This window comes from Falco cherrug, chromosome 4, assembly GCF_023634085.1.
Source record: "Falco cherrug isolate bFalChe1 chromosome 4, bFalChe1.pri, whole genome shotgun sequence".
NCBI classification, from domain to species: Eukaryota; Metazoa; Chordata; class Aves; order Falconiformes; family Falconidae; genus Falco; species Falco cherrug.
In genome coordinates this window covers 90,326,686-90,354,435 of record NC_073700.1, presented here as the reverse complement: position 1 = coordinate 90,354,435, position 27,750 = coordinate 90,326,686, and the positions used below count along the sequence as shown (strand labels likewise).

Below are 27,750 nucleotides of genomic sequence, written 5' to 3'. Positions count from 1 at the left end.
AAAAAGAGAGAAAGAGAAAAAGAGAAAAAGAGAGAGAGAAAGAAAGAAAGAAAGAAAAAGAGAGAAAGTGAGAAAGAGAAAGAGAGCAAGAGAGAAAGAAAGAGAGAAAGAAAAAGAGAGAAAGAGAAAGAAAGAAAAAGAGAGAAAGAAAGAGAGAAAGAGAGAGAGAGAAAGAGAGAAAGAGAGAAAGAGAGAAAGAGAGAAAGAAAGAGAGAAAGAGAGAGAGAAAGAGAGAGAAAGAGAGAAAGAGAAAGAAAGAAAGAAAAAGAAAGAAAAAGAAAGAAAGAAAGAAAGAAAGAAAGAAAGAAAGAAAGAAAGAAAGAAAGAAAGAAAGAAAGAAAGAAAGAAAGAAAGAAAGAAAGAAAAGAAAGAAAAGAAAGAAAAGAAAGAACGCTAAGCCTGTAACATTTCAGTTGTCTTTGAAGCAAGATTTAACATGAGTGGAAGAATTGTACTGAAAAAAAAAAGGAGTCTGTCACAGTCCAGTACCTCACAGGCCACTGCAACAAGTTTGACAGCAGCCTCTATAGAGTTGGCTTGCTTCTGGTTCACTGCACGTGAATACCACAGTCAATATCTGCTCACTCGACTAATACTGCTGACTACAGCACAAAGAACACAGGAATTTTGTCCAAGAAACCACAGGCTCAGAGCCTTTGAATGTGCACTATATTTAGAGCTTGCATTCTTTGCAGCTGATAACAGAATGAGATATTAGAAATTTCAAGCAGCAAAACTCTAGCATTGCAATTGTTCTATGTATTTTTGGTTAAAAATTAAGGTAATGATCCACATTTGCAATGATTTTGCCCATGAATATTTTTCCTACTTGTTTTGTTCACGTTTTCCCTCTCATTTTCCATCTTTCTCAGAGTCTGTGTAGCTCCTTACATTAGTTGTAACTGTAAAGATCTACAATTACTCAGTTCACGATAAATGCATACAAAGATATTCACCCTGTTATCTAAAGAGGATGCATGCACACACGCACACAAACATGCACACTCATAGACACATCCATACACAGGGAGTGCCCCAAAAGCTTGAAATCATGTCTAGTTATTCCTTGGTCTACAGAAAAACGTTACATACAACAAGGTGTCTCGAGGCACGACTTTGCTGGCCATTCATTTTGCTTCCATCACCTCTTAACTCATGCTGGTTTGAACACCTGCCTTAGGGAATCACTTCTCACTGGCAGCCAAGAATTCATCTAAGTGCTGTTAACTGCCCAGATAGGGTAAATCAGCTAAGTGGCAGCGGTGTTGAAGTGCCAAAAACAGATACCTTACCACTGATAAACCTAGGAACTGTTTCTCTGCAACAACATAATTCATACAAATCTCTTCCAAGAACCCCTTCCACTGGATTGGGCCCCACCAGACGAATCTGTGCCACTGCCTCTCAGGTGGGGCTCAGGCAACTGATTCCCTTTAGACCAGCAGAGGAGTGTTCCCAAGGACCACCAAGGGCTTTCTCCTCTTTTTCTTCCCTCTGTATCACCCCGGGAAGTTGCCCTGTGAGTTCTTGCTACTACTGAGTGCCCGTATCATGAGAGGTGGCCAGCCAGCAGCCAAACGGATGGTAGAAGCACGCCTTTCTCATTAAGGCTGGGGGCTGCTGCCTCGCAAGGGCTTTTCTTGACACAGTGGGGGGGGGGGGGGGGGGGGGGAAGGATGGAAGATTTGGGGGAAGTTTCTACCAAAGGATTTTTAACAAAACAAACCATTGCATTTTACAAGTTTTCCCTTCTACATTAAAAATCTCAACAAAATTTTCCTCTTATTTCAATTGCTGTAACTTCCCCAGCCATCCCAAAATCAAGCTGGCTGTAGAAAAGAACAAAGAGCCTCTGTTAACGCAATATTTATCTGCTGCTATTGTTCTCCTTTATAAATCGTAGTTCCTTGGCATTACAATTAGCTACCCCAGAGAAAATGATTATGTCACAAAGTATTATCCGCCACAGAAACAGATGAATGATGTGAACCAAATGTAATCTGGTGTGCTTAGAGGCAATTCTGTTGACTTTCATGTAAATGTGCTTGCTAAAACAAGGATGATTTTTAGCAGTGAATCCTTATTTGATCTAGAATTTATTTGCCAGCAGATATTCTTTTCTTAATACTGCTTTTTCCTAGTAGGAACAGAGAAACAAAGAAGAGTTGAATTGAGTGTACAGAAACTTCAGACTACAGCTTACCTAAACAAATCAATGTAACTGAATTTATGTAAAATGGCTACATTTAAAAATATTTATGTATTTTTATCCACATTTTTACCTACTTTTTTTCCTTTTGAAGTGTCTCAAAATCAAAAATTTGAATCACATATCCTTTTTTTCCCTGCAATTCAATATATGCCACCAATAATTTGCTTTCCAAACTTCTCCCAGTTTCAGATAAGTTCTTAAAAAGTCTGTTTCTGAAGCTACTCTGTAAGCCTGCTTGCAAAGGAGAATTTATGGTCTGCCAGTCTTAAGGTAAATATTACTAAACAAGTACCAACAGCTAAACAAAACACTGATTCACTGTTTTAAATGACGCAACACCATATACTGATTGAGAGATTGCAGTCCTGGTCCTGACTCAGGTTTCCTCTTACCTGCTTTGCAAAAGGCCTGGCACTGAACGAAAATTATCTGCTGAGTTTATGTGTGGGCATCTGGCCCAGCTATTTTACTTCTGTGAATTACCATCACCACACTACTCTGTCACTAACAGGCATACACGTTGCTCGCAGAGCCTATAACACACACACATGGCATATAACAAACTCAGAATGACCTTAACAAGTCACCAGACCACGCTGCTTCCTTCTCAGAGACCTGCTATAAAAATCCTCCAGACTATTAGCAGCTGCCTATTCTCAACGCTGCACTTCACTTCCAGGGACAAGTTTCTTGGGGTGCTTCCCATTTAATACAAGATTTCTCCCTGCTTACAGAAAATACTTTCATGGCTGATATTGGAAAGCCCTAACTACAGTCATCTTTTCATGTCCCAAGAGCTTCCCAGTCTTTCTTCTTCGAAGGCTCCTGGCTCCCGGTACAAGTCGTAAAGTAATTAAAGCCAATTCAAGGAGTGATGTTTTTCACACTGGGTGGGGCTGTCCTTCCCACTGTGAAAGGATCAATGAATGACTCCTTGCCAAGTCTCCAGCTTGGAGGTACACTGAGGTAAAGCAGCAGGTAAAAGATTTAAGAAGTTTAAACACCAAGATTTTTAAAAGAAATGAGAGCTTAGGAATGAAAGCGCAAAGGAAAAAATCAAAATGTCAGTGATGAGGCTGGGAAAGTCCTATCAAACATATGGCAAGCAGTTTCTCTCATAATCAAGGATATTTTGCGGAGCCAATGCTTTAATCTTCTCGCATTTGTACATCCCCCATTGTACTGCATGGTCCAGAATCAGAGGCTGATGAAAGCTGAATGTCTGGGCCTGACTTTCCTTTCCTTTTCACCCTTGTGTAACTGATGTCTGTATAAATTAGATATGAAATAACATATCTAAGAATCAGACTCTCTTTTTATCAACTTGACGCTGTCTGCAAGCAAAACACATGCTTTGCTTCAGTACTGGTGCATTCACACAGTTAAAAATACCTGTTCAAGGCATTCATGTTAGGCACAAGCACAACGGTCCACACACCATCGTTTCAGGGCGTAAGACTGCCAAACTCAGACGCCGCAAGCCTCAATCAGCAGTTCGGAAAAAAAGGAGCTTGGAGCATTATTGATCCTAGGAAGCTACAAGACAGCAGCTTTACCTTGCAGCTTCCTTCTTCCAAGGGCAGCCTCCTCTGGCCATAAGCATATGGGTAAACATCAGTGCACTTTCCCTTAGATCTACCTGCTCATGCTCCCTTACTGACAGCCCAGGGCTAATGTAAAAAGGGGTGGCACAAGAAAGAGAGACGGAGGCTAAATGGATTAATGTTTTGGAACATACATGGTGTATCTTGCAGCACATTCAGCCCTGAAACTTTAACTTTCTACTAGCCTCCTACAACACATGCACTAACTGCTCTGAGATGCACACAGGCCACCACCCTGGAGCTGTTCCTGATGCTGCCACCTGTCCCACCTCTGCAGGAGTGTGCATCCTTCACAGCCACCTCAACAGCACCTGGAAATACCAGGTTAAGTCATCTTCAAAGGCTGTCCAACCCAACTTTGAAAGGAAGCAGATCAGGAGCAACCTACTAAAACAACTCAATAAAGGTATGGGAATGAATGACCAAGAATGGTAGCTTCCTAAATCGCTGAAGTTAAATCCATTAATAGCAGTTTGCCTCTGTCTTAGGAGCTTTGGGGTTTTATAATTAATAAATCAAAACTCTCATCCTGGCTAACTCAGATTTTAAAAGTTGTGGGACTACAAAGTTATTCACACTTGCACTATCATAAAAATAGTCAAGACAACGTTATTATTCCTCTGCTCACTGCTAACAACTCTCATTCCAACAAAGCCAACATCAACAAAGACATCAGGGAACTTGAAGAGTTAGCTAACAGTAAATTTATGATTTGGTTCTTAAGGAGTAAAAAAAAATAGCATGCTCAAAGTATTAGTTTATGTTTAAATAAATACCCTCATTAGCAGCAGGATTTTGAATCACTGCACACCAACCAGAGAAGGCATCACACTCTACTGGATGGCGTAGCAAACATCAAGAACCAAAACATAGTTTAGCTTCAGTTTCTCCTTTAGTACTTTACTTTAGAAATCAATTTTGAAAATTAAGAAAAAGCTAGACAAAACCACCACCACCACTACCCCAGAAAGCAGAAGTGGCATTACTAAAGCCATGCTTCTTTTGGTACGTTTTAATCATAGGATGTTTAACAAGTAATTCAACTTGCTAGTTCAATGAAGAGTAGAAAAACTGAGTTACAGTTTACTGGAATATTTTTTTTAATTAAGGTTCATCCCTTGATGGGGGGCGGGGGGGAACACAAGCTCCAGCTCCAATTACACTTTCCATATATTGCTGCTGAACAACAACTTCAGTTTCATACACCTTCCCTGAAGTATAAAGCAAAGATGTACTGTAGAAATTCCAGGATAACTACATAGTTCTAACAAACAGGTTTTGGTAACACAAAGTGACACATTTCAGTACATATTCATAAGGGTTGGGGGTTATTATTGGGCTGTAATTGCAGTTGTTCTAACACCTAATAAGCCATGGCTGGAAAAACAAAGGCAGGTTAATTTGTGATTTCCTCTACTCATTCAGAGGCAAATTAAGTGTCAAACAGCTAATACAGAACATATTTCATTTTATGAGATTTTAATTTAATTCTGCACCATATCGTTGATGCCTTAATGTAGGGTGGTTTATCTAGAGGAAGAGCAATTTATAAACCTCTTTCAATTGAAATCTTTAATGATAGGATACGATAGCATAATTACAGCAATGCCTGCTAGTCCTACTATACATAAGCATCTGTCAGCAATTCCGTCATAAACATAAACCCTTATTTTAGGGGTTTATAACTCAAAATGTAAAATTTGGCTCCAGGCTGAAATTTGGGATACCACAGTTCTGCCCATCAGCAACTAAACTGTAAGAATTATACATATAAACACACATACCTCCTTAGAGCTGCAAGTCTGTAAGAGCCCTGCAACACCTTAAAAGATCCTCACTTTTTCTTTTTCACTTGGCCATTGTTCAAAATCATGTGCACACATAGGCATCATGTGGACAAGGCCCCCTCCACATTTTTTCTGCACTTGTATTAAACCTAAACTAATTCCACTAAGGCTTGACAGGTTCTGGAACACATTCCTGGGAGCATGGGTAACAGGAATGATGCCAATTTTTTGCCCATATTTATATTACACACACACACACACTTGAGAGTATTATAAGCTGAGGAGAAAACCACGCATACAATGAAGTCATTGATCAAGCTGTAGGTAAACATTTGTATCCTGACTCATGTTCTTGCCATTTTCTCTCAGAATTCTGAAATAACTTCTCAGACCCAGTTCGTTCTTCTTCTTTTTTCTTTTTTTAAAATGGGTGTTAGGACAGAAGTTCAAATGATGGCTCCAAACAATCCCAAATCTAACACTCCTAAGTCATACTCACACCAGGCTCTGTAAAACTTGCAAGAAAACTGATGGGCGTCTACCTTACACATCCACTAAAATGTATTCCCTGAAGCTGCAAAACCATGACAAACCTTAACATCCACAAAGAAACTGTTGGAGTCCAACCCATTTTTCTAACTTGATTGTGTATTTACATTAATTATATTGACTACAAGGGCTCCAAGGGTCCACTACAGCTCATCATTCCAATGAGGACAAAAACCAAACGAGTGGAAGGATTGACAGAAGTTAATGGAAAAATAAACGGCCGGTATCAAGGAAATTTTGAGTGTAAAGCTTGGGTTGACATCAGGGTGCACCTCTAAAGCTGTATCGCATCACACGAAGATCTCCCCCTCTCTAAAAAGCCTCTGCAGGGCCCGGCTGAATCACCGCCACACCACGGAGTGTGGCAAGGAGCGGGTCCATGCAGCACCAGCACCCTTCTGCAGAAGGGGCATTGACTTTGGTGTCAGAGGGGATGACCACTGAAGGCCAAATGAGGGACAAAGCAGGCATTTTCAACGTTGATCTTTTGGGGCTCTCACAGAAATCGTGGCAATTTTAGCAGTGCAGGCTGCTAGTCCCAATTTCCCACTGTCGCCCAAAGCCAGGAACAGTGGTCTACCCACCCAAAAGCCCTGCCTGTGGGTGCACTGGCGTCATGGCATGGACTGAGTTCATGGGGCTGAGGCTTTGGAGAGGGCTCAGCACAGCAAGCGCTGCCAGGCAGGGTCTCACATGGCATGAGATCCAGAAACCTCCACGACGGCTAACCTTGCAGTATCCAGGTTTTGGATGATGGTCTTCTGCTGATGCAGCTTAAAACACTTCCTGGGGGCTCCCTACTCTGTCTGCCTCGCACCGAAGACAAAGACAAATTCTCCACTAGCTTCAGAAGGAGTAGGATCATCCCCCCAGCTCCCAAAAACATCCAAGCAGAACATTCACTGCACTGCAAAATCTAGGATGACCACGTAATGACTCTGTCTGAGCCTGCCACCTTCAGCTTACATGTTTTTTACCAGAAAATATAAGCATATATTTGAGTACATTTTATGACGTGGTTGACTGTGGTGTTAACAGTGATGCACCAAGAGGAACTCTGAGGAATAAATCACAAGTTTCTGTACTCTCTCTTTCTATAAATATCCACTTTTCCTCTAATGCCCAAGAAGACTGCATCACAGATTTATTACTTACCTTCAGGCAAATTTTCTCTGAAATTACAATTTAGTTATAGAAGACTGACCCAAAAAAACCTGTTAGTAAAATATTGTGTGTGTACTTGGGCATGTAGTTAGGATTGTTAATATCAATTAATTCTGCTCTCACAGAGGAGGACTTGTTTAAAAAACTTCATTTTTCTTCTGCATATATGTAATTACACAGCTGTAACTAATAGCCATAGCAAAGCAATTTGCCATCTAAACAACTAGCATTATTCTTCTAAGTATTACTTGTGCTTTTCTTCTTGTATTTTCTCAGTACGAGAGGTGATTAGTAGGTATGATTAAACGTATGTATCAAGACTTTTAGCGAAGTACTAAGCCCTGCTTTTCGCCTCCATTTTTAATGGTACATAGCAGTTTTCTGAACATAACTCTTTTATTCTGCAATGCTGATATCTGTCTCCCCATACAGAAGAAGATAATATTTATTTCTACAGGATTTCACCACTAGTGCCCTTTTCTAATGCATGTTATCACTCGTATTCATTTCTTTTATCTTTGTGTAAACCATGTGCTCTATCACATTTGCCATTTTGTTTGGGTGACATTCCCATCAATCAACCAATTGCCTGTGCATGCACACAACAAGGACTATGAAAATTTACCAAAAATTTCATTATGCTTCATAGCAGTCGCCAGAAAAGAAAACAAACACCTTTGGCATGAGAGGAAATTTTAGCTATGAAGAATCCTAAGCTCAATATAGACAAAATACATGCTTTGCCTGTCTGTATTTCACAGCGTTCAGCACTTTTTAATTTTATATTTATAGAATGACAGCACACAGAATAAATGTCAGCAAAACACTTGGGTAACATTTGCCAGCCACCTATTGTAACAGGAATTTTTCAGGCACCAGCCTGGCTTTTACCTCACTAAGAGATAACCTTGACACTTTCTAAAGGTACATCTCGCTCTCCAACAAGACTGGCAAAGGGCGCCAGGTGCATGGCTTTAAGCACTGCAAAGGTTCATATACTTGCCCAATCTTCCAGGCAGCTGGAACAAGGGGAAATACTGAATACTCACACATGCAGAGGAGGAATGGGAGATGGTTCATAATGGTAGCGTCCCTCATGATGTCTCGCATCAATTGGTACAGGAGGGTGGAATGCTGGAAAGAGGTGAGGCGGATCTGAAAAAACAAACGAGGTTCCCAGATCGAGTATCTCCAACAACTCTTTAAAAACAACATTCATAAAAACGGAACAGATATGGAAAAGCATTGTGTCAACAGTGCTACGACTTACGGGTCGCATTCTCCTTCCCCACTGCGCTTAGTCAGGTCTGTCCGAGAGGAGATTTTGGCCCACAGTGTTTGCATGAATATGTATTCAGTAATTTTAATATTCTCTTTTTATAGCTTAAATGGGAAGGGACGTAAAGAAGTTGTTAATAAATAATTATGTGCCCATATGTGAAGCGTCAGATCAAAAGGACCATCAAGCCTTTCATAAGCACTCCTGATTTATTTATTTTTTATTTTAAAAAGAAAAAAAATAATCATTCCAGGACCAAAAGCCTAAGCAGAGAACACAATACAATAAAAAAAAAGTATACCCTCAGAGATGTACACACAATCCTACAACAGAAAACAGAACTGAAGTGGTATGCTGAGAAATGACTATCTGGAGTAAATCAGACAATGGAGTTAAAAGGGAAATGAGTTGGGAAAGGCTATACCGGAGATGCTTAAATGCATCACACCGATGGCTGATGGTCACATCTGGAGGAATGTGCTTGAGGACAGGGAGACTTAATTTCATACGCTGCTCTTAAAAAGGAAGGGGGCTTTCTTTGTCCCCATGGCTGGAGACCCGGGGACCCGCAGCTGCAGTAAGCTCCCCTGCTCGTCTCCTCCAAGATTTTCGCAGGATGGGGTTTTGCAGCTGCCAGAACTCCTGTTCCCCACTGTTTCCAGAGAGCCTCAGCAACCTGGCTGACAAAAGGGGGAATGTGCCCTCGCCGCCCCCACCGGGCTCTTGCCCTGTGGGACCCAGCAAAAGCCCGCCCCGCAGCTCCCCACCACTTTTCCAGCAGGATTGCCTCCCAGCCTTGGAGGAAACAATGCACATGGACCGTGGCTCCACACACCAGCACACCCGGGCGAGCTGTGTGCCTAGAGGAGGCTACTGCTGACCGCGCTGCTCGCTGCTACCTCCCAAATGTTCAAAAATTCAAACATGATGCTGAGTATCTTCTGTGGCGTGAAACAAACTGATCCTGCCCAGTTATTACCCGATTGCCACTCTGGATGAAGTCATGTGTTTATTCGACACCAAGAGTGGAGCAGTACAGACATTAGGTCATGTCACGTATTTACTAAAATTCTTCTACAAAGAAAGAAAACTTTAATTACGCACCGGCAATAAAACTACACCTATTTCAGTTTTGCCTGCTGACTCTTCAAAGTATCTTCGTATTTCCTGCCTTTCCTATTCAGCAAAACGTCATCCTCCTGTTTGATTATGTAACCTGTGAAAGCAGTTCCCTCACCAACTAGAGATGATTATTAAAAAAAAAAAAAAAAAAGGAGTTCTGTCTTTGATGTTTGTCAAAAGTTGAGTTAATTTATCATTATGTTTTGAAGCAGGAGAAAGAACTAAAGGAACAAACCTCATGGCCCTGAGAGAGTAAATGGAGGGCACAAAGGGGAAAGTGTGACAGTTCTGAGGAGATATCCCCAGTATTTCAGGAAAATCTGGAAACATCAACACAGTCTGTCCAGTTTCATGGCTTGATTTTGTGAAACATCACTAACATGATCAGCCACAGCACATTTCTGCCATTTACTGGCTTGGGGCTTAGGCACCATAAATGAAAAATAATTATGGCTTACTCCAGGGAGCTGGGACCTCAAACTTGCAGTAGCTTTAATTCTGGTTCTGCTGCACTAACTGGACCTTGGCATGCACTCTGTTACAAGCTTCGCTCCCCATGCTGAGCACTCCTGGGCTTCAGCAGAAGCAAAGGTGAGTCACAGATGACCAGGTACCCCTGTGAACACAGTGTCATTCATCACCCAAGTGGAGGATGCTCGCTGCCACCTTCTGAAACACATTCCTAACCACCCGCCAAGGTGGAGCAGGGGAAAAGGGGCACGGGAAGTGTGGTTTAGCACATCTCCCTGCTTGCTCTGTGCCCTACTTTGCTGGTATTTGACTACAGCAGCGTAAGTCAAAGGGAGGAGGTTTTAAAGCAGACATCTGGCATTTTACCATAAAACCTCTGCCACCATTTTTTTCAGCAAAGAAGGAAGTCACTGTGCACAGGCAAGTCTTTCTTTGCCTGACCTGTCTCTGGAGCACAGGTGAGACCACAGAGATTTTGTCACCCTTACTCTGGTCAGACAGGATGGGCTCCACCTGGCCAAGGCAAGCAATCCCGCTCAGGATGCCATGCCTCCTCACTGTCCCACCCTCATCCAGCCTGAGCAGCCACCCATTAAAAACAGTTCCAATATTTAAGCAGTGAAACACCGTTTAACACTTCTGAATGTGATCATCTATCTTCCCCTATCTGGGAAATGGAAAATGAGCATTAAAGGACCCAAAAAGAGTATTCCCCTTTGTGGGGCCTGTGCAGTGCAGGGCACCAACAAGTTGTACACATGGGATACAAATCCCCAAAAGTACCTTTTTGAGTCCTCTCACATTAAGCTCCTTTGTATAGCTTGGTTGCATCTTGTTTGCAGTTTCCATCTGGGAAACAGCCGTACTCCATCACAGTACCGGGAGATGTCTCTGTCAGCCCTGTGCCGACCAGAGCAGAGCTGCATATCAAAACCCAACATAATTATCCATCTCACAGTTTATTATTTACACATGAGCAATACAGCTGGTGAACATCATAACTCAAGTGTATGTGTAATAAGTTACTACACTGTAGCCATCTCCTGTTGCAACTCTTAAGAAAAACCACATGATGACTTTTCCAAAGTCAGGCTAAAACTGCTGAAGCAGAATAAAGTGCCACTAAACCTGGCTACCTCCTATTTATCATATAATTTCCTGACTGATGGTTCCACAAACCAGCTGCTAAGTGCTGTGTACTCTACTGTCAGCCGACTAACATGCTAAATGGGAGACAGGGAGAATAATGTGCAGAACTAGTGGAGTCAATTTTACAGAGGGAATTCAAATTCTGCTGTGTTTGGGTCAGCCCTCAGCACAGAAGTAGGCAGTAAATTCTACGTGCTTGGGGGCCCAAAACCACTCCACTTTGAAGAGCATTGAATATTTATATGGAAAGACTCTTAGATCAAACAGAGACCTGCCAAAGCACTCATCGTCCAGGGCTTCACTTGGAATTCACTTGAAACTCCATAAAAATGTAATCGGTTGACACGTATTTATATGGAAATACATAGCAAGAAGTTTACAAAGCAGTAACTTGGGCTGTAGCCAGTTTCACATTGCTACTTCATAACCCACCCAGTAACTATTTCATTAAAGGCACCATCAGAATATTACAGGCACATTCTGCTGCTATTATTTATGCTGTAGCTGAGTAAAGAATGAGTGAGACTATTCACAGGCTAGATACAGAGGTCCTCAAACTTTTTAACCAGGGGGCCGGCGCGCGGATGAAGTGGCAGGCAGTCATCTGCGGCTGCTTGGTTTCCCCCCCTCAACCCCCGGCGGGGCGGGGGGTGGGGGGGTGGGGGGGTGGGGTGTCTGTAAATACCAGGGGCCAGATTGAGGACCCTGGGGGGGCGTATCTGGCCCGCAGGCTGTAGTTTGAGGACCCCTGGGCTAGAATTTAATCTAGACCTACCTACCTGACTCCTGGCTGTTGTGAGAGATGCTCTACCTATCTAGAAAACCAGAGGGCAACTTAATGTAAAAGACAGGATACCTGCTCTGACTATAATAATTTTCACATTTCTTATATAAACTGCAAGGAACAAAACTCTTACCCTTAGCAAAAAGGCACTCCTCTCACCAAAATAAACTGACTAAAATCTAACTGCCTATTCCGCGAGGGAAATTATTTATTATCATTTGCAACTTCTTAAAAATTCTGGCTGAGAGGCAAACTACTGCAGCGTATGCCAGGCAGTTTTCTTGTAGATATCCAAAGGCAACTGTGAATTCCTGGACCGATCCTTCAATTACATCCTTACAGAGACTCCCTAACATAAGTGTACAGTGCAGCAGTAGAGACGGACAGATGCTGCCTGTGTATTTGGAGCCCTCAGCTCCAATTCAGCAGAAGTATCTGACACTGTGCTTAAATTTCACCATTTTCAAGAACTTACAAGGACGTGCCAAGGCAATGGAAATACACTTAAACACATTCCTCGCACATTGCTGAATTTGTTAGCTGTTGCCTTCTGAATTCTCTGCTGCCTACTACTGTAAGCTTCCTTCAGATGCTCTCCTGTCTCCTGCATAGCTAACTGGGTCTCCTCAAAACAAAATGGGGAGATACAACTGCCTGAAATGCTACAAACTCATCAATTTTAGCACCGTGAGATTTTCTGGAAAATATGTCAATTTATGCTGACTTCTTCTTGTGTAAAATGTGCCTTTTTATTTCTTCTTCAAGAATCTTTCTCGCCTTCTTAAAGTGAATAGGGTCATCTCTCTCAAATTACAATCACTCCTATACAGGAAAAAAGAAGAGACCTACACTTGTTCTCTGAAAGTCGGCAACCTAGGGCTCTGCTGCAACATCAAGGGAAGGAGACTGGGAGAAATGACAGGGATGTTCCTCGCTGCTGAACAGCAAACCTGAACTGAAGTCTGATGAGATGGAGCAGGTAGCAGCAATTCACTGAAAGACTCAGTGGAAAGGTAGACGATGCCAGGTGCCGTGCAGCGTCTTGAGGCAAAGGCAAAGAGGTTAGGCTGCTCCAAAGCTCACTGAAGTTAAGGGTTACTTTTCTGTAGACTCTGTAGTCTCTCAGATAAGCCTTACTTGGGGGATCACTACATTTGGAAACTTCAGCTGTGGTGGTCCACACCCTGCCCTGAGCTAACCAACTTGCTCTAGCACCTTGTGATTCCTGCCAAACCCTTGAGGAAGATGGCCGCTGAAACAACAGGCTACGTTTTTCAGCATGTCAAGAAAACATTTGCTACTGTAGAAAATGCCTGCATCGGCTTGAATGTGCCCAGCATGGCCCTGATGCCTGCACCTGTGTCATGAAATCAGGGCCAAGCAAACACAGGACTCAAGCCCAACACAGGAAGCCCTTGTTATGTTTTAGCAGATTTGTTCTCAGGACAATCAGCTCACCAAATTAAATGTCAGAACTGAGCCAGGTGCAAAACTCTGTCTCAGATATAACCTCATTTGAGGTGAAATCTCCTTCCCGCTTAAATTCATTACAGTCTTGATGCTGAACTCAGTGGTACCAAGCTTCCACACCAGATGTAACAGAAACAATATCAGGCAAAATATAGCCTCCCCGCTAATGTCTTTTCAATATGCAGAACAGTTTTGAAGAGTTTGCCAGCAAATTTCTACACTTCCTTTGGTTCATAAGCTGATCACCAGATGGGAATTTTCTAATATTCAGGTTGCAGAGTCCCTAAGGGCACCACTGTTTCTTCATGTACATTCGTTTCAACTGATCTGAATGTAATGGTATTGCCAGGTTTTGTGGGAAGAATTAGGTTCTTTTTTGCCAAACAAAGATCTTATTTTGGATTTCTGTTTAATTACAGCTTGCGTTCGGGCTCAATAAGAGCACATGTTGTCTTTGGGGGGCTGGGGGGCTGTGGTTAGCTCTTTTTCAAAAAGGGGTGAGTTCTCTATGTCTGCTTATACAAAGGTTTGAATCAGGAAGAAAAATGACTGAGCCACAGCCACACGTTAATACATGCACCTAAATTTGTGCACTTTGAAGGGTCTCTCTAAGGTGACTGGCATTGCTGCTTCAGCGTGGCTAGTTGCCACCCGCAGCACTGCTTATTTGCAGGCTGATCCACTGGTGTGCTACAGTCAGTTATCTCAGGAGGCTTTTCCCCCTCCTCCTGTGTGTGTGTCCCTCTGTGTGTGCACGTATGCACATGCACACCTCCAGTGTGGCAACTGTCGTGTTGACACGGATGCGCCTACTCACTATCTGACTTCACAGAGAAGGAGATTTTAAGTAGGAAAAAGAAAAAGCCATGGCAAAACCAAAAAAAGAAAAGCAAATAAATAGATAAAGCCAAGAAACAGACAGAGTGAGAAAAAGATTTTTTAATTTGTAAGTCCTCTCCATTTCAGTATCGCTAAATGTTAATTGTGATAACATAGAGCAGATATACCACTTCCAGAGAAAACCACAATCTTCAATCAGATCACATCCCTTCCATGTCCGCGTGTCTTAATGATGATCAGACTTCCCCTCCCTACCCTCTGCTTGTGCTTGCACAGCCTGTACGCTCATCTTAAAAATAAACCACAGGAGTTCCCAGCCAAACCTCACAAACTAGAGCACAGCTCCAGCTCCGTGCCTCTTGTTATGGCTGAATAATAATTTCTACCTGTGCAAAACTGAAAATTAAGACTTCGGGGCATCTTAGATCCCTGCCATCCATTTTACCACTTTTTAGTTTGTAAACTTAAACACCTTGTGGGAACATGTTTTATTGGTTTTAGTAGTTCCACAACAACCATCATGCCAAACACACGAAGGAGGAGCAGTTACCGGTGTGCTGGAAGAAAAGTGGCTGGAAATTATTTCATCAGCTGGCACTGAGAGGTCTCTAATATGCCAAATTTGCTGCAGGTATTGGCTAAATAACTGCTGGATTGATTTCAGTTTGAATGTTTTATTATTCCTCTCAGTCGCTGCAACTCTGCTGTCTGAGGAGCAGGACTGCCTTCTGGAATATTAACTAAACTTCCTCAAGTCCATTCAACTGACTCCAGTGCTCCCTGCCGTTTGCCCATCCGAAAAAAAGAAGAAAGAAAAAAAAAATGAAAAAAAGTAGTAAGAGACAGACTTGCAGAATAATAAATATATTGCATGTACACAACACCTTGGACTGAAGAGTCTCATATTCTTTAAAAATGTAATTTGTGATTCATCACAGCCCAGTGACTTCAAATTGCTGTTTCCAGAGGGATGGACTCTGGCAGATGAAGGAAGGACTCCTTGTGCTGCCCTGACCATGCAGTCACGAACTTGCCCGGTGAGCAGAGGGGGCACAGCACTGCCGCCCCACAGCGCCCCAGGACACACATTTTCAGAGGAAAGCTAAGACACTCCACCAGCACAGTTTGTCCAAGAATAAAGAGGAAATTGTTGGAAATGCACCAGGAAGATCCCACCTCAGTAGCTTCTTCCACCCAAACAATACTTGCTGTTTCATCCTATACACAACTTCAGAAAACCCTCATGAACATGAGCAACAGTTGCACATAGCCAGCGCCTGTACACTGCCCATGCTTTCAGGAAAAGATGAGGATGATAAGACATCTTAGCCTCATCACCACATTACTTGGCGGGAACATTGTTTCATCTAATGCAGCTGGCTCAGCTCATCTTTTTCATAACCTCTCAATCCCACGCAGCATTTCTTAACAAACTTAATAATGTGGTCTCCACAAGAAAATGATAAATTGTCCTCTGCCAGGAGCTGACAAAAGAAATCCCTCCCTCTGCTACCTCTGATGGACTCTGCAGCAAAATAATAATTCAGCTTCTGCCTTGTAACATGCTTGCTGTTTTGCTGTTGCTCGCCCTAACTTATCATGCCACCACATGTCAGTGCATCCTCCACTACTTTAAAACACACACACACACCCCAAATTATGGAAAAAAACCCAAGCATCCATATTTAACTTTCAACAGTGCCAGACAAATGGCTTCACCCAGCTGCTCTGGAATGCTTCCTACCTTTGACTACACATATGTATGAAGGATCACATCATCAGTGTTTCCTTCTCTATGAGTAGCAAGCAACTGGATGCATAACCACAACATATACACAAATAATTTTTAACTATCTATGTGTGCATACCCATTTCTGTAACACAAAGCAACAAATTCCAGTGGTTGAAGGTGAGCTGCAAAGTGGAAACCAAGGAAATGAAAAGATTGTAAAAGAAATAAATCCTGATCCACACTAGAGAGAACTAAAGGAGAACTCTCACAGTAAGGCTCTCAACTCTGAACTACTCCTAAGCAGAGGTTTAATGTGAGCTTCCTGACCAGTGGGAACAAGGAGCTGCCACACAACAGCTTGGTTATTTCCTACAGCTCAATACAGCTCAAGGAAAGCATTCAAATGCCCTGCTACCAGCTGCACACATTAACTCAGCAATGACAAATATCTCTAAGAAGCAAAGGTAAATGTGGCTAAGGAGAGGTAACAGAAAGCTAGAAACTAGAAAAAAAAATCTAAATATATCCTTGTATTGCTGCTGATTTGATGTGGGAACAAATAAATGTAAGTAGGATAATTCAACAAGCTTTGGTGACATTCTCCAAAGCATCATTTAAACAAATAACATTTGCAGACTGACCCATGCTGCCACTTTACAAACTTCAGAGACCTGTGTGCTCTTCTGCATACCAGAATCAAGATTAAAAGCTATTTGAAAGGACAAATCTCAAACAGTTGGGTATCACCATAGCACAATGAAAATCACCGTAGCTAAACAGATTTCCAGCAGCTGAAGGTCTGATCTGGACCACAGGGTTAAAGACTTAGAAATAGGTTATACTTAGCAGCTTTGATGAGTAATTTATGGCATGATAGGAATTAGAGAGGGAAAAGCATAATTAAATCAATTACAGCTATTTTTAGATATTAAAACAGTTCAGATTCTATGGGATGCACAATCAAGTGAACACTTGGAGAAATTTCTTTTTCCCTGTGATCAATCTGATTTTTTTAAATTTCATCCAAATATTCATAATTATTTAGTTTCTCTCTGTATCATCCTTAGTAATTACTCTCCCTCTGTGGTGTTTACACTCTTCCAGCTCTTGCAGATGAGCAGATAGCTATCACATGTGCTGTCAGGCCACTCAATAATATACTTTTATTGCATCCTTTAATCTCTATGTCCATATTCTAAATTAATCACAGTCACTTGGTTTTGCTCCCTGAGTTTCTTCCAGTTTGGGAGAGATATACAGTTGTCACCCCTGCAACTCTCAGGCATCAGGTTTTCATGCAGGCTGTCATGACACTGTTTAGGAGGTAGCCTTAGAGATTTATAATATGAATAACGTATTTCTGCAAATTTCTCTTTCCATCAGGTGTATGTGTTTCTTACATACAGACTCAAATACCATTACCTTTCATTTTCCCACTATAAGACAGTGCCTTCATCCCATGGCAGCAACCTACCCTACCATTTCTAGAGGACTGCTGGTGAAATGGGCACTACTCAAGTCTAGTAAAGGCAACACAAACTGGCTTTTGGTTATTACTTCTTGACATTTCTAAATACTTGACGTTAAGCTGTTTTCCTCCTCCTTGTTCCCTCGTCCTCCTTCAGCTTCTCAAAGAGTTTCTCCCCTATGTTTCATTTTTATGCTGGGTACTTTTTGTTTCAGATCATTACTGAAGATGGAAAGTATGGCAAGTTCACTAAATTTGCCCTATTGACATTTATCCTAAATGCTCATTCAGCCTATTTTTGAGAATGTCATATTGTCGATATTCCAGTCAATCTGAGTTGGTTTTTTCAAGCCAAGCACTGAGGCAAACATTTTTAATGAAAACGGCCAAAGTCAAATTACATCACTTCCCTGTGACTCAGTCTGGCCACTGTTAACACAGAGATATCTCTTCTGAGGCACTACGACCCTCTTCAGTGAAAAGTCCTAATGAAGAGCCTGATTTAACAGTATTTTATCCACTACTCACTATACTTTAATTCCTTATAAAAGTGCTTCAATTGCCTAAATCTGCTCATTCTCTGCAAATCTATCTTGGGTTTTGCTCATGATCTTTTTCTAGGTTTTTTTTTTCTTTACAGACAACTTCTTTGTTTCCTGTTACTCAGACACAGGGTAAGAGTATCAGCTTTAGATATAACCACGCTTTTTGCTGGGTTTTTAGGATTATTGTTAGGATTCCCCCCATTTCCTCTTCCCCACAAAAGGGCTTTTCTCTCTACAGTGTATGGAAAGTTCCTCACAAAGTCATATCAACACCTTCACCTTCATCCCCTCTCTTTTTCTCTGCAGACAGAGCAGCAGGGTCAGGCCTACGATTCTCTTGCTTTGGGAGCTAAGTGCTCCTTACCAAAAGCGGCCAAGCCTTTACATCACCCACTTACAGCTCGCACCACCACTGAGAAATGGGATGTCTGTCTGAGCTTACTTGTTGAAAAACACAAATCAAAAAAATCAGAATTGACAACCTCAGCTCAGTTAATGCTCGTGGTCCTTATGCCCTGAGAGGACGGCACTGAGCAGCGTGATGTGTCAAAACCAGATGCTGCACCTGGTGGCATTAGAGCTGCGGAGTAGGGGCAGGCAGCTGCAGAGGGCACCTGGCTGCAGAACCCGCTCCAGCATTTCCTGAGCACTGTGTCCTACTCGCACAAGCCTCACTGCTAGGACTTGAGTGTCACAAGCTGCAGGGGCAGGTCCAGCCTCACCAGGGACGAAAAACACTCCCCTTAAGGGAAAAGGAAAAATGGGAGAACAGAGGCATGCAGGCAGAAGCATAGAAATGCAGTAGCAGGCATAGCAGCCCATGGCATCAGCAAAGATTTTTTCACATAGCAAAAGCACAAAAGCAAACTCTTCAGGGCAGTTTCCGTCTTTGTATCACCTGTCTACAGTGCTTACAATAGGGCCCTAGTCCCTGACTGAGCTTTTTGGCACTGCCACAGATTACAACAGCATTATTTTGTCCAGCCTCCAGTCCAGGCAGACCAGAGAAAAAGTTTTATTACCTGCCTATGCATAGCCATGTTCTTCAGCTTGGTGGTTAAGGGACAAGACAGGAGAAAATGCAGAATTAGGTGGAGCACATCTCCACGAACATGAGAGAAGTGGGTAAGGACTGTACTTCTGCTTCGCTGGGTGGGTAAGGGGACACTGAAGAGGAGGCCACTGCTTTTCATTCCTCTCTTTACATCCCAAAGGGGAAGCCAAGGGTGCTCCGAGGAGACAAGAGGAGCCACAAGAGGGCAAAGATAGCCATATGAGGATGGGGCACACAGACCACCATTCCCTGCCACACAGCCAATTGCCACAGGAGGCTACAGACACCTAAAGTCTAAATGGCCTCAAGGGGAAAGTCACTGAAGAGCAAGGCAGGAAGGGTCCAAATGTGTAGAAACCACTTACAGACCAGGAAATCCCTGGACTGCAAATTTTGGGAAGTTGGGAGAGTGCTTGAGGGGAAGAGGAGAGGAGAATCATGTGCCGTGATCTTAACATTAACATCTGCTTTTGGTCATTGTTTGGAAAAGACACCAGGCTAGAGGAACCTGTGGTGTGGGCCAGTACAGCCCTTCATGCCCCGCTCACCCCTGGCATGTTCCCAAAGGCCAGGATGGCTGCAGACCCCTTCCCCTGACACTCAGCCAGCGCATCAACAAGAGCACTGCCCAAGCTGCAGGCCTTCAGCCCATGCAGCTCTGCAGCACAAGCATGAAGACTTCCCAAGCCTGTAAAAGCACAACTTTCAGCTGTACGTTTACACATCACAGTGCACAAAAGAGGACTTTGGTCTATGGTTAACATCAAGCACATGGTGGTAATAAAAATAACTTGCGATGTCTGTTCCCTGCCCACTGAGACACAATCCTCCCTTCCGCGTTTCTGTGCGGAGTTCAGATGCAATCTGGCTATAGGAAAATGGGGGACTTTGTGGGGGACTTCATTTACCCTTTGGCAGAAGAAGAGGAGACAGCTCTCCTCAGTCCTACCCTCCGGCAATCTTGGAGCTTTTCCAATGTATTAAGCATCAGTTTCCCACCAGTGAAGTGTTTGATGTTCTACTAAATGCAGTGGCACTCGAAGAGGTATAGTAACCCTCCATATGGAAAAGCTGTTTGACACAAAGGTTGAAGGTCAAAAGTTTAAATGTTTGTGACAGAGACGACAGCAGTCCTTTTCTAGTCAATAACAAGAAAGGATGTGCCAGCTCTTAATGCTACTATTGTCACTTGTTTGGATCCTATTGAAATTCTAGCATATTTATTGCACTCCGGGAGCATAAGGACTTTTTGTTTGTTTTAATCTCTATGCTGAGCCCAAGGAGTCTGAAGTGTTGTGACTCCCCTTGCTCCCGAGGAGAATGCACAGGGAAACAATGCCAGAGGATGCAGCATTGTAGTCCCAACCAACTTGGCGCTTTCTTCCCCACCAAAAAATACAAATGATGGATGGAAACATATGGTCTCTATTGGACAGGGCTGGAAATCTCTGCTCCTGAACTCCCCACATGACCAGTTTTAATTGTTCTGTGCTATGGCAGGGGGTGAAAAGCGCTCCCCACCATCAAGATCCCAGTTTTGCCAGTCATTGTTGAGAAACGTCATGCCACAGCTGACTAACGCTCCCATTAGGCACAACCGTGGCGGCGCCAGGAATAGCAGTGAGGCTCTCTGAGGCAAACTGTAATGCCATAACCACAAAGAGTATCACTTCACCCAGTCCTCCTTCGCTCTCTGAACTTCTGCTTGCGGTTAGGCAGAAACTTATTACCAGAGCTCTGCAGTGCATGTTCCAAGCATTGTATCAGCCATCGATACCTCGTGCCTTGCCAGGAGCAGGATCCGAGTTCATTTGTTACTACCTTCCTCAGATTCCCACTCCCCTCTCCACAATGAGGATTAGCAGTTTAAGTTATATTGCTGACCTCCATCTGGCTAGGCAGAAACAGATGTCTGCGCACTCGGGCATGATCTTATTTCAAAGTGGGGACTCTGGGTTACTAATGACGTTATGAAGGCAATAGCATATGTTGGCTCTCAACGGTCCATTGTCTAATTGGGATGGTTTTAATCAAATATGAATGTACCCAAGTTTTTGCAGCTAATGAATAAATCCCCTTTTTAAACAACGATAGTAATTTTGAGCTCTCCACCAAGGCAGCATCCCGAGGAATGCCTACGCGAGCTGCAGTCAACACCAAAAGCCCGTAAGAGGCTGCAGCAACATCCGCTGCAGCCCAGTTCGTTGTTTAAACAGCTCCTGACTGCCCTTCCCAGAGGTAAGCTGCAGCCAGATTGTTTCCCTTCACTTCACAAACCAGATATGCATGGCTTATGTGAACAGCCCGAAAGTTTACTTTAGTCTGTGTTTAAATACCTTCTACCACATATTTCAAACAAACAGTTCACTTCATTAGAAAGGCAAACAGCGTAGCCACAGAATACGAGCACTTGAGGAGAACCACGCCGGGCAGAGAAATCCTCTGCCCCTGTGTAAACACCGCCTGCTCTGCAGCTCTGGGCGGCATCCGCCTGCAAGGCCACTTCAAAAGCCTTTTCACAAATACTTCACACGTCTGTTTGTAAGTAAATGATAACCCAGAAGAGATTATCTGCAGGGCTGAGAGCCCCGATGACTATCACTACCGCTGCGCAGGCGAAGAAAAGAAAGCCAAACCATTCGCTGCCAGGCCTGGGTGAGTTATGAAACTGTAATAAACTCGGTGGCAATCCAGTAGCATCAGCTAAACCTGTTAAACTGGAAAAGCAGCGCTGCTTTGGTGGCCTGCTTTGGTGTATTTGACTCTACAAAGGGAAGCGAATTTTACCCTTAGCAATAGAAAGGCTACTGCACCTCCATCGTTATTTAACTGAGTCGTTAAACTGGCACACAACAGAGAGTTGTACAAAAGAGCAAGAAAGCTGTGCAGCCAACAAATCACCAGATAAAGCACCAAGGCATTTCTTTCTGGACAAAATACACATGGTGATTGGAATGCCCCAGGAGCGCACAACATAGTCTCAAATCCCAGAAACAAGCAGAAAAGGAGGAGGAAGAAAAAACACAACTGGACACAGAGAGGAGGTAATGGAAGGCAGCCAGAGCTGGAAGGCTCCCATGCCCTGCCCTCCCCTCTGCAGACCCTTGCGGCTCCTGGGAATACACCCTCAGGAGAGCAAAGCGGCTCAGAAAGAGAGTTTGCTGTCACTCCCTGCTCTTTTTACTACTTTGTGCCAACTGAAAATTTTTAATCAAAATACTGGCATTTGCACGTTTGAAGGTAAGGACGCAAGGCAGCTCATGACAAGGGCACTCTAACCACGTCCATCACTACTGTCATCAGAGCAATCACAGCAAGCTACCAGGACAGCATCTCCTGGCATCAGCCATAAAACGCAGACCCATGTCATGCCCACAACTTTAGCACAGCCTTAAAAAATAAAATCATCAACTGTCTATATGCTCTTAAATCTATTCTCAGGCAAAAAGAAACAACCAAAAATCTAAAAATCCTTCAGAAAGTTCATGAGCAGGGACTGACTGCACCTGGCTGTAGGGTGAGGGCTCACAAGCTGTGAGAGCACTGAAGTTATTCCAACTGTTGTATGAAGAGGAGAGGAACGGATAACATTTTTATTAGGGGGAATTCAAGTACTATCAAGTATGGACATGAAGGTTAGGACATCTCAGCAACCATAACTTTAACCTTGCAGTGACTCAAAATATAATTGCATTATTTTCATTCTGAGGGTGAAATTAAGTCCCACTAAGTCAATGACACTTTTATCATTAATTTCAGTGGAGTGGAGTCAGTGTAGCCAGCTCTTGCAATTTTATCATGAGTCTTCCTTTTCTTTTTGATGTTTGGTTTTTTTTAAGCGCCAGTCTTTTCAGTCATGTCACTAAGTAAGAATCTCAGCTTTCATTTAAAAGGAAAAAAAAATCCAAAAAAACAACAAACCACAAACATGTATGTTTCCAGCTGTTACGGCTGCAAAGAAAAGCTGGAAAATGAGAAACCCCCAGGTCTCATAAACTGTGAGCAAATAAAAAGATCCAACAAAAGCACATGAGCAGGTATGTAGATACAGGATCTTTAAGTAGATATGGAAGGCTTTTGCATGCTCGCATACACCAAGTTCTTATTTTGAACAGATACTTGGGGATGGCAGGATGGTAAATCTGTGTTACAAATGGCGCCTGTTGGCATTACAATCCATGGGTTTTAACTGTGATCATCTTTAAAGTAATTTGCAAAGGTTTTGGTCCATACCAAAACTGCACATCAAATATCAATGATTTTTTATTTAACTACATAGATGCTTCCTGTAGAAAGAGTATTTTTTGTCCTTTCTATTAAGAGTTGAGGATTCTTCTACAATGTGCTTCAAGAGTATAACCTGGCTTATGAGGATTGTTTACTAAAACACATGAGGTAGAAAGATCCCTTCTGATCATTAGTGAAAAGGCTGAATTTAAGTTTAAAGGGAAAATAAAAACCCCTAAGTTTCAGCATGAGCTACAGAAAATAACAGTCTTAGCCAGCTCTTTGAGGGGCTATGATAATACAAGCAATAAATTTACTATTATTATTACAACTGATAACACAGGCTGAGCTAATGGAATTAAAATATCTTTTAAACCAGTTCTTGGAGAGCTGATAATATTAACCTTTAGGTGCCAGAAGTTGGGGATTTCCCAGCGTACCAAGCTGGTTGACTTACTGACACTAAAAATAGGACTCTAAACCCTGCTGCTCTTGTGGGTTATGTACAAACAATATGATTTTTTCCAAGCAACTCTGATCCATTCAGAATGGTAAAAAAAAAATAAAAAAAAATCATTTCTTTCAAGATGTTTATGGCCTGAGGCTTTTCTAATACAAAAAGGGGAAAAACAATTTATTTTTTATTATGCCATTCCCCAATCTTCAACTTGAAAGAGACCACTTCTGTAGAAGTTTTTTTACAACATTCCAGTGAGTCCTGGACTGTTGCAGTTTTTTGTTCCCTAGCACATTCAGCTACTAGCTGAAATTTGCCTGGCCATTCTCCTTAAAGCATCTTTGGTAGGAATAACTGTAAGTAGTACAAGATTTAACAGCCAACAACATTGTCTACTCTTTTATTGCACATGTTTATTTCGTATATTAATAGAAAAATAAGAATAGTTTGCATGTACAAGTCTCAGATCTACTTTCTGTTTGATCACCCGAATCGAGGAGATGCACCAGCCTGCCCTGGTATTTAAAAGATACCTCCTAGATTTTGTTTGTTGGAGTGAGCTCGCTCAACTTCCGCAAGAAGTTATGCTTACCCAAACAGCACATGGTTTTGTTGGGTTGGTGGTTCAAGGCACCAGAGTTAATCTAAGCTCCATGTCAGGCACCAGCCAACAGACTACAGCTTTCCCTCCAAATCCAGTACACCCTCTTGCCACAAACGGACAAGCTCCCTGGAAGAGTCAGGTCAGAGATAAGGAAATCATGCATTCTCTGATCCACAAACACAGAGGAGAATCCTAGGAAAACATCATCCCATCTTTTTCTACAAGTGTTATTTCTGTTCTTTTCTTTAATTGAGCAGTCTGCAATTAGTTTAATTTCATCCACCCATACTGTAGCAATAGAAAACCTCATATGAGCTAAAGAGAACAACTCATGTAAGCATCTTATGAATGTACCATAAAGAGGGAAATATATAACAAGCATTCACTGAAGAAACCCAGGTCTCTGTTTTAGCTCCACGAGAGATCACCGTGGCTTGTCTCTTCCAAGTGTTTAACTTGGGGTGACATCTCTTTGGAAAAAATGACCTCTCACTTGATGCTCAAGCCCAAGGTCGTCCTCGAGAGACTCTCAATCACGCTTGAGTTCAGCAGCCTTCTCGATAGAGGAATGTGAACAAGCAGCATCAACAATAGCCTGTGCTCCTAGATTCCTCTTGGTGACATATTCTCATTAGTCAAAATGAGATGGCAACACTTCACCGATGTTTACAATAATGGTGGCACAAGCTGCCTTTCACTGCAGATGAAGAGCAAATAAGAGGGGCTTGTCCCTTTCCCATGTGCAAACACAAACAAGACTACAAAGCAGCAACAAGTATATTTAGCATTTTCTTTAGTTCATCAAAATGGATCTCCAGAATTTGCTGAAGAGTCCAAAATGGTTAAAGCAGGTAGAAGCTGGAAAGCTATTTTTCATAGGCTTCCAAATTCATTAGTATATGACAGGCAGAACTTGGGGGGAACCAATGACAGAGACGATCGCCAGCAACAAAAGTTAAACCAGGATGCAGTGAACAATCCTATGATGAGGTACAGCAGAACCTGAGACAAACAGATGTTTTACTGGTCAACTACCATCTTCTTCACACACAAGGCTTGTCTGTTCTGGCAGAAATTTAAGGAGTTACTTTCTAAAGCACACAGGCTGTAAGCACCATTCCAGGCAGACATGGCATGTAAATCCTCGGGACAAGAGGTACATGCCTTTCCTCCCCTCCTACCTGAGCGACTTTGGGAAGGTCAAAACCACCAGGACTCAAGGGAGTTGAGAGTCAATAGTTGAGCACCAGGCAGGCCCTCGTGGGAGACTTGGGGAGGGCTGAGCCATTGTGCCAGGCACATGTGGGGACTTTTTGGCCAGGTGGGAAAGCAGTTTTCAAGATGAAAAGCTCCCTTTGGCTGCCTTTGCTTCTGGCATTCATTCCTATTTGTATCTGATTACAGATTTGGCATAGAATTTGCTTTTTGGGGGGGAAAAAAAGTAAAAATCAAGGGAGAGTCTCCTTTTCAGACACAGGCTTAGAAAAAATACAAGAGCCTCACGCTCCCTCCTCTCTCCCCTCCCAATCTGCACATAACGGGGTGGGGGTCGGGGAGCAGCAAACCATCTGTAAGTAATCCCCAGTTAAGTTCGTCCTTAACTGAAGCACTTGGCTCATGGGCGGATGGTGTTTCTCCTGTGCACGTGAGCTCAGCAGACAGAAATCCCTGGCTGGAAGCTGTGTGCCTTGAGCAGAGGGAAACTCCTTGTTCCCTGGCACTGAGCTGGTGGGTGAGGAGGAATGTGAAGACAATGCTGAAACAAGAGCTGCATTAAGGGGACGTGCATAGCTCCTGATTCACACCGATGGCTGACTATATGCACAGTAAGACTAAAATTAAAAACAAGTCTGACTGAGAACCCAGCACAAACCCAGCAGAGAATGCAGCAGACTGAATGTAACAACTTTCTGGGAGCCTGATGTAGGCCTGGCAGAAGGAACTTAACCAACTTAACCAACCCAAAGCAGCCTTGTCATGTGCTGCATTGTGTATTCAGTTCTTTAAGGAAAGCATTTCTACCAGGACCAGAGACATCTGGCACACGTACAGAGCATCCCACTGAGGCTTTGCCTGCATGCAAGAGATGTGACCAACATATGCAGACATCAGAGAACAGTGAAGCTGTCCTGAGGACTGGGAGCTGTGTCTCCCACATGCAAGCCACACCACAATCCAGTATGCTCCCACAGCCCAGAAACGGCAAGGACAGGTAAGCTGTCTTGGGGACTGCCCTCTGCAAGAACAGAAAAAGAGGCCCCGGCCTCTGTTGTCTGCCCTGTCATCCCTCCCCTCCCATTCCCTCACCATAGCCCCCTGCCACTGCTAGTACAGCAGGGACAGGAGCAGGATGAGAAGCCTGGAGCTGCTGACCCCCATGAGCAAAGCCATGCTTGCACTGTATCTGCCCAGTGTGGTTCACAAGGTCCCAGCAAGAGCAGAGCTGTGGTAATACAAACCCTGGCATGGCAGCTATGGTTCTGGCCTGTTTATTCAGCTGGGGTAGCCTGCACAGTGTCCACTGCACCCAGCGTCAGCATCTGAGCTGGTGGGATGCCAGTGGGCACAAACACCAGCACCAGCCACACTTCTGACTGGTGTGGCTGGTGACGGACTTGCGGGCTTCATGCTAACCCCCTGCCCGAAGGGTAAGCGAGAACAAGCCCAGTTGCAGCCAGCAGGATGCTAAATGAATGTCCTAATTATGCTCCTAGGGCAGCAGTGAGCAGAACCAGCACCTCAAGCAGGGCATGGCTGTACTGAGTGCTCTTCGACATATACGGACACATTCACCCTCCCATAGAGGCTCATACCTTACCAGCCCTTAGCAGACTGAAGGCTAAAGCCGGCCAGGGAGTTTCCAGCCCATCAAATAAAATTATAGAGGTGTCTGCTGGGAAGAGCTTTTCCAGCCAATGTTCTCTATTTAATATCCCAGTGCCTTTTCATATGCTGTTAACCCCACCAATGAAAAGAGGGGGGGTGGGGGGGGAAGTGTGGGGGAGTAAAGAAAAAAAAAAGGGGGGGGGGGGGGGGAAGCGGAATCAGACTTTGGACATGATCCAAAACCCACATTCCCAAAGCAGTTGAAAATCACTATGGGGACAATTCAGTACACACAGTTTTTCATTTGACGGCTTCAGACTCAAACCCCCTGGCACTGGCATGTTGAACGGCGCGTTTAAATCCTGACACACTGCTCCAGCCATGGCATCTGGAGTGGTTGCAGCAG

The 27,750-nt window shown here is 43.2% G+C and overlaps 1 protein-coding gene across 2 annotated transcripts in view; it reads right to left on the bottom strand.

Moving 5' to 3' along the window:
• The window catches only part of GLI3 (GLI family zinc finger 3), a 215,748-nt gene that overhangs the window by 88,918 nt on the left and 99,080 nt on the right, over nucleotides 1-27,750 (bottom strand). For both annotated transcript variants that reach the window (XM_027815314.2, XM_005446215.4), the window contains exon 4: nucleotides 8,366-8,471. In XM_027815314.2, the coding sequence (XP_027671115.2) occupies nucleotides 8,366-8,471 (106 nt within the window). The remainder of the gene's footprint in view (nucleotides 1-8,365; nucleotides 8,472-27,750) is intronic.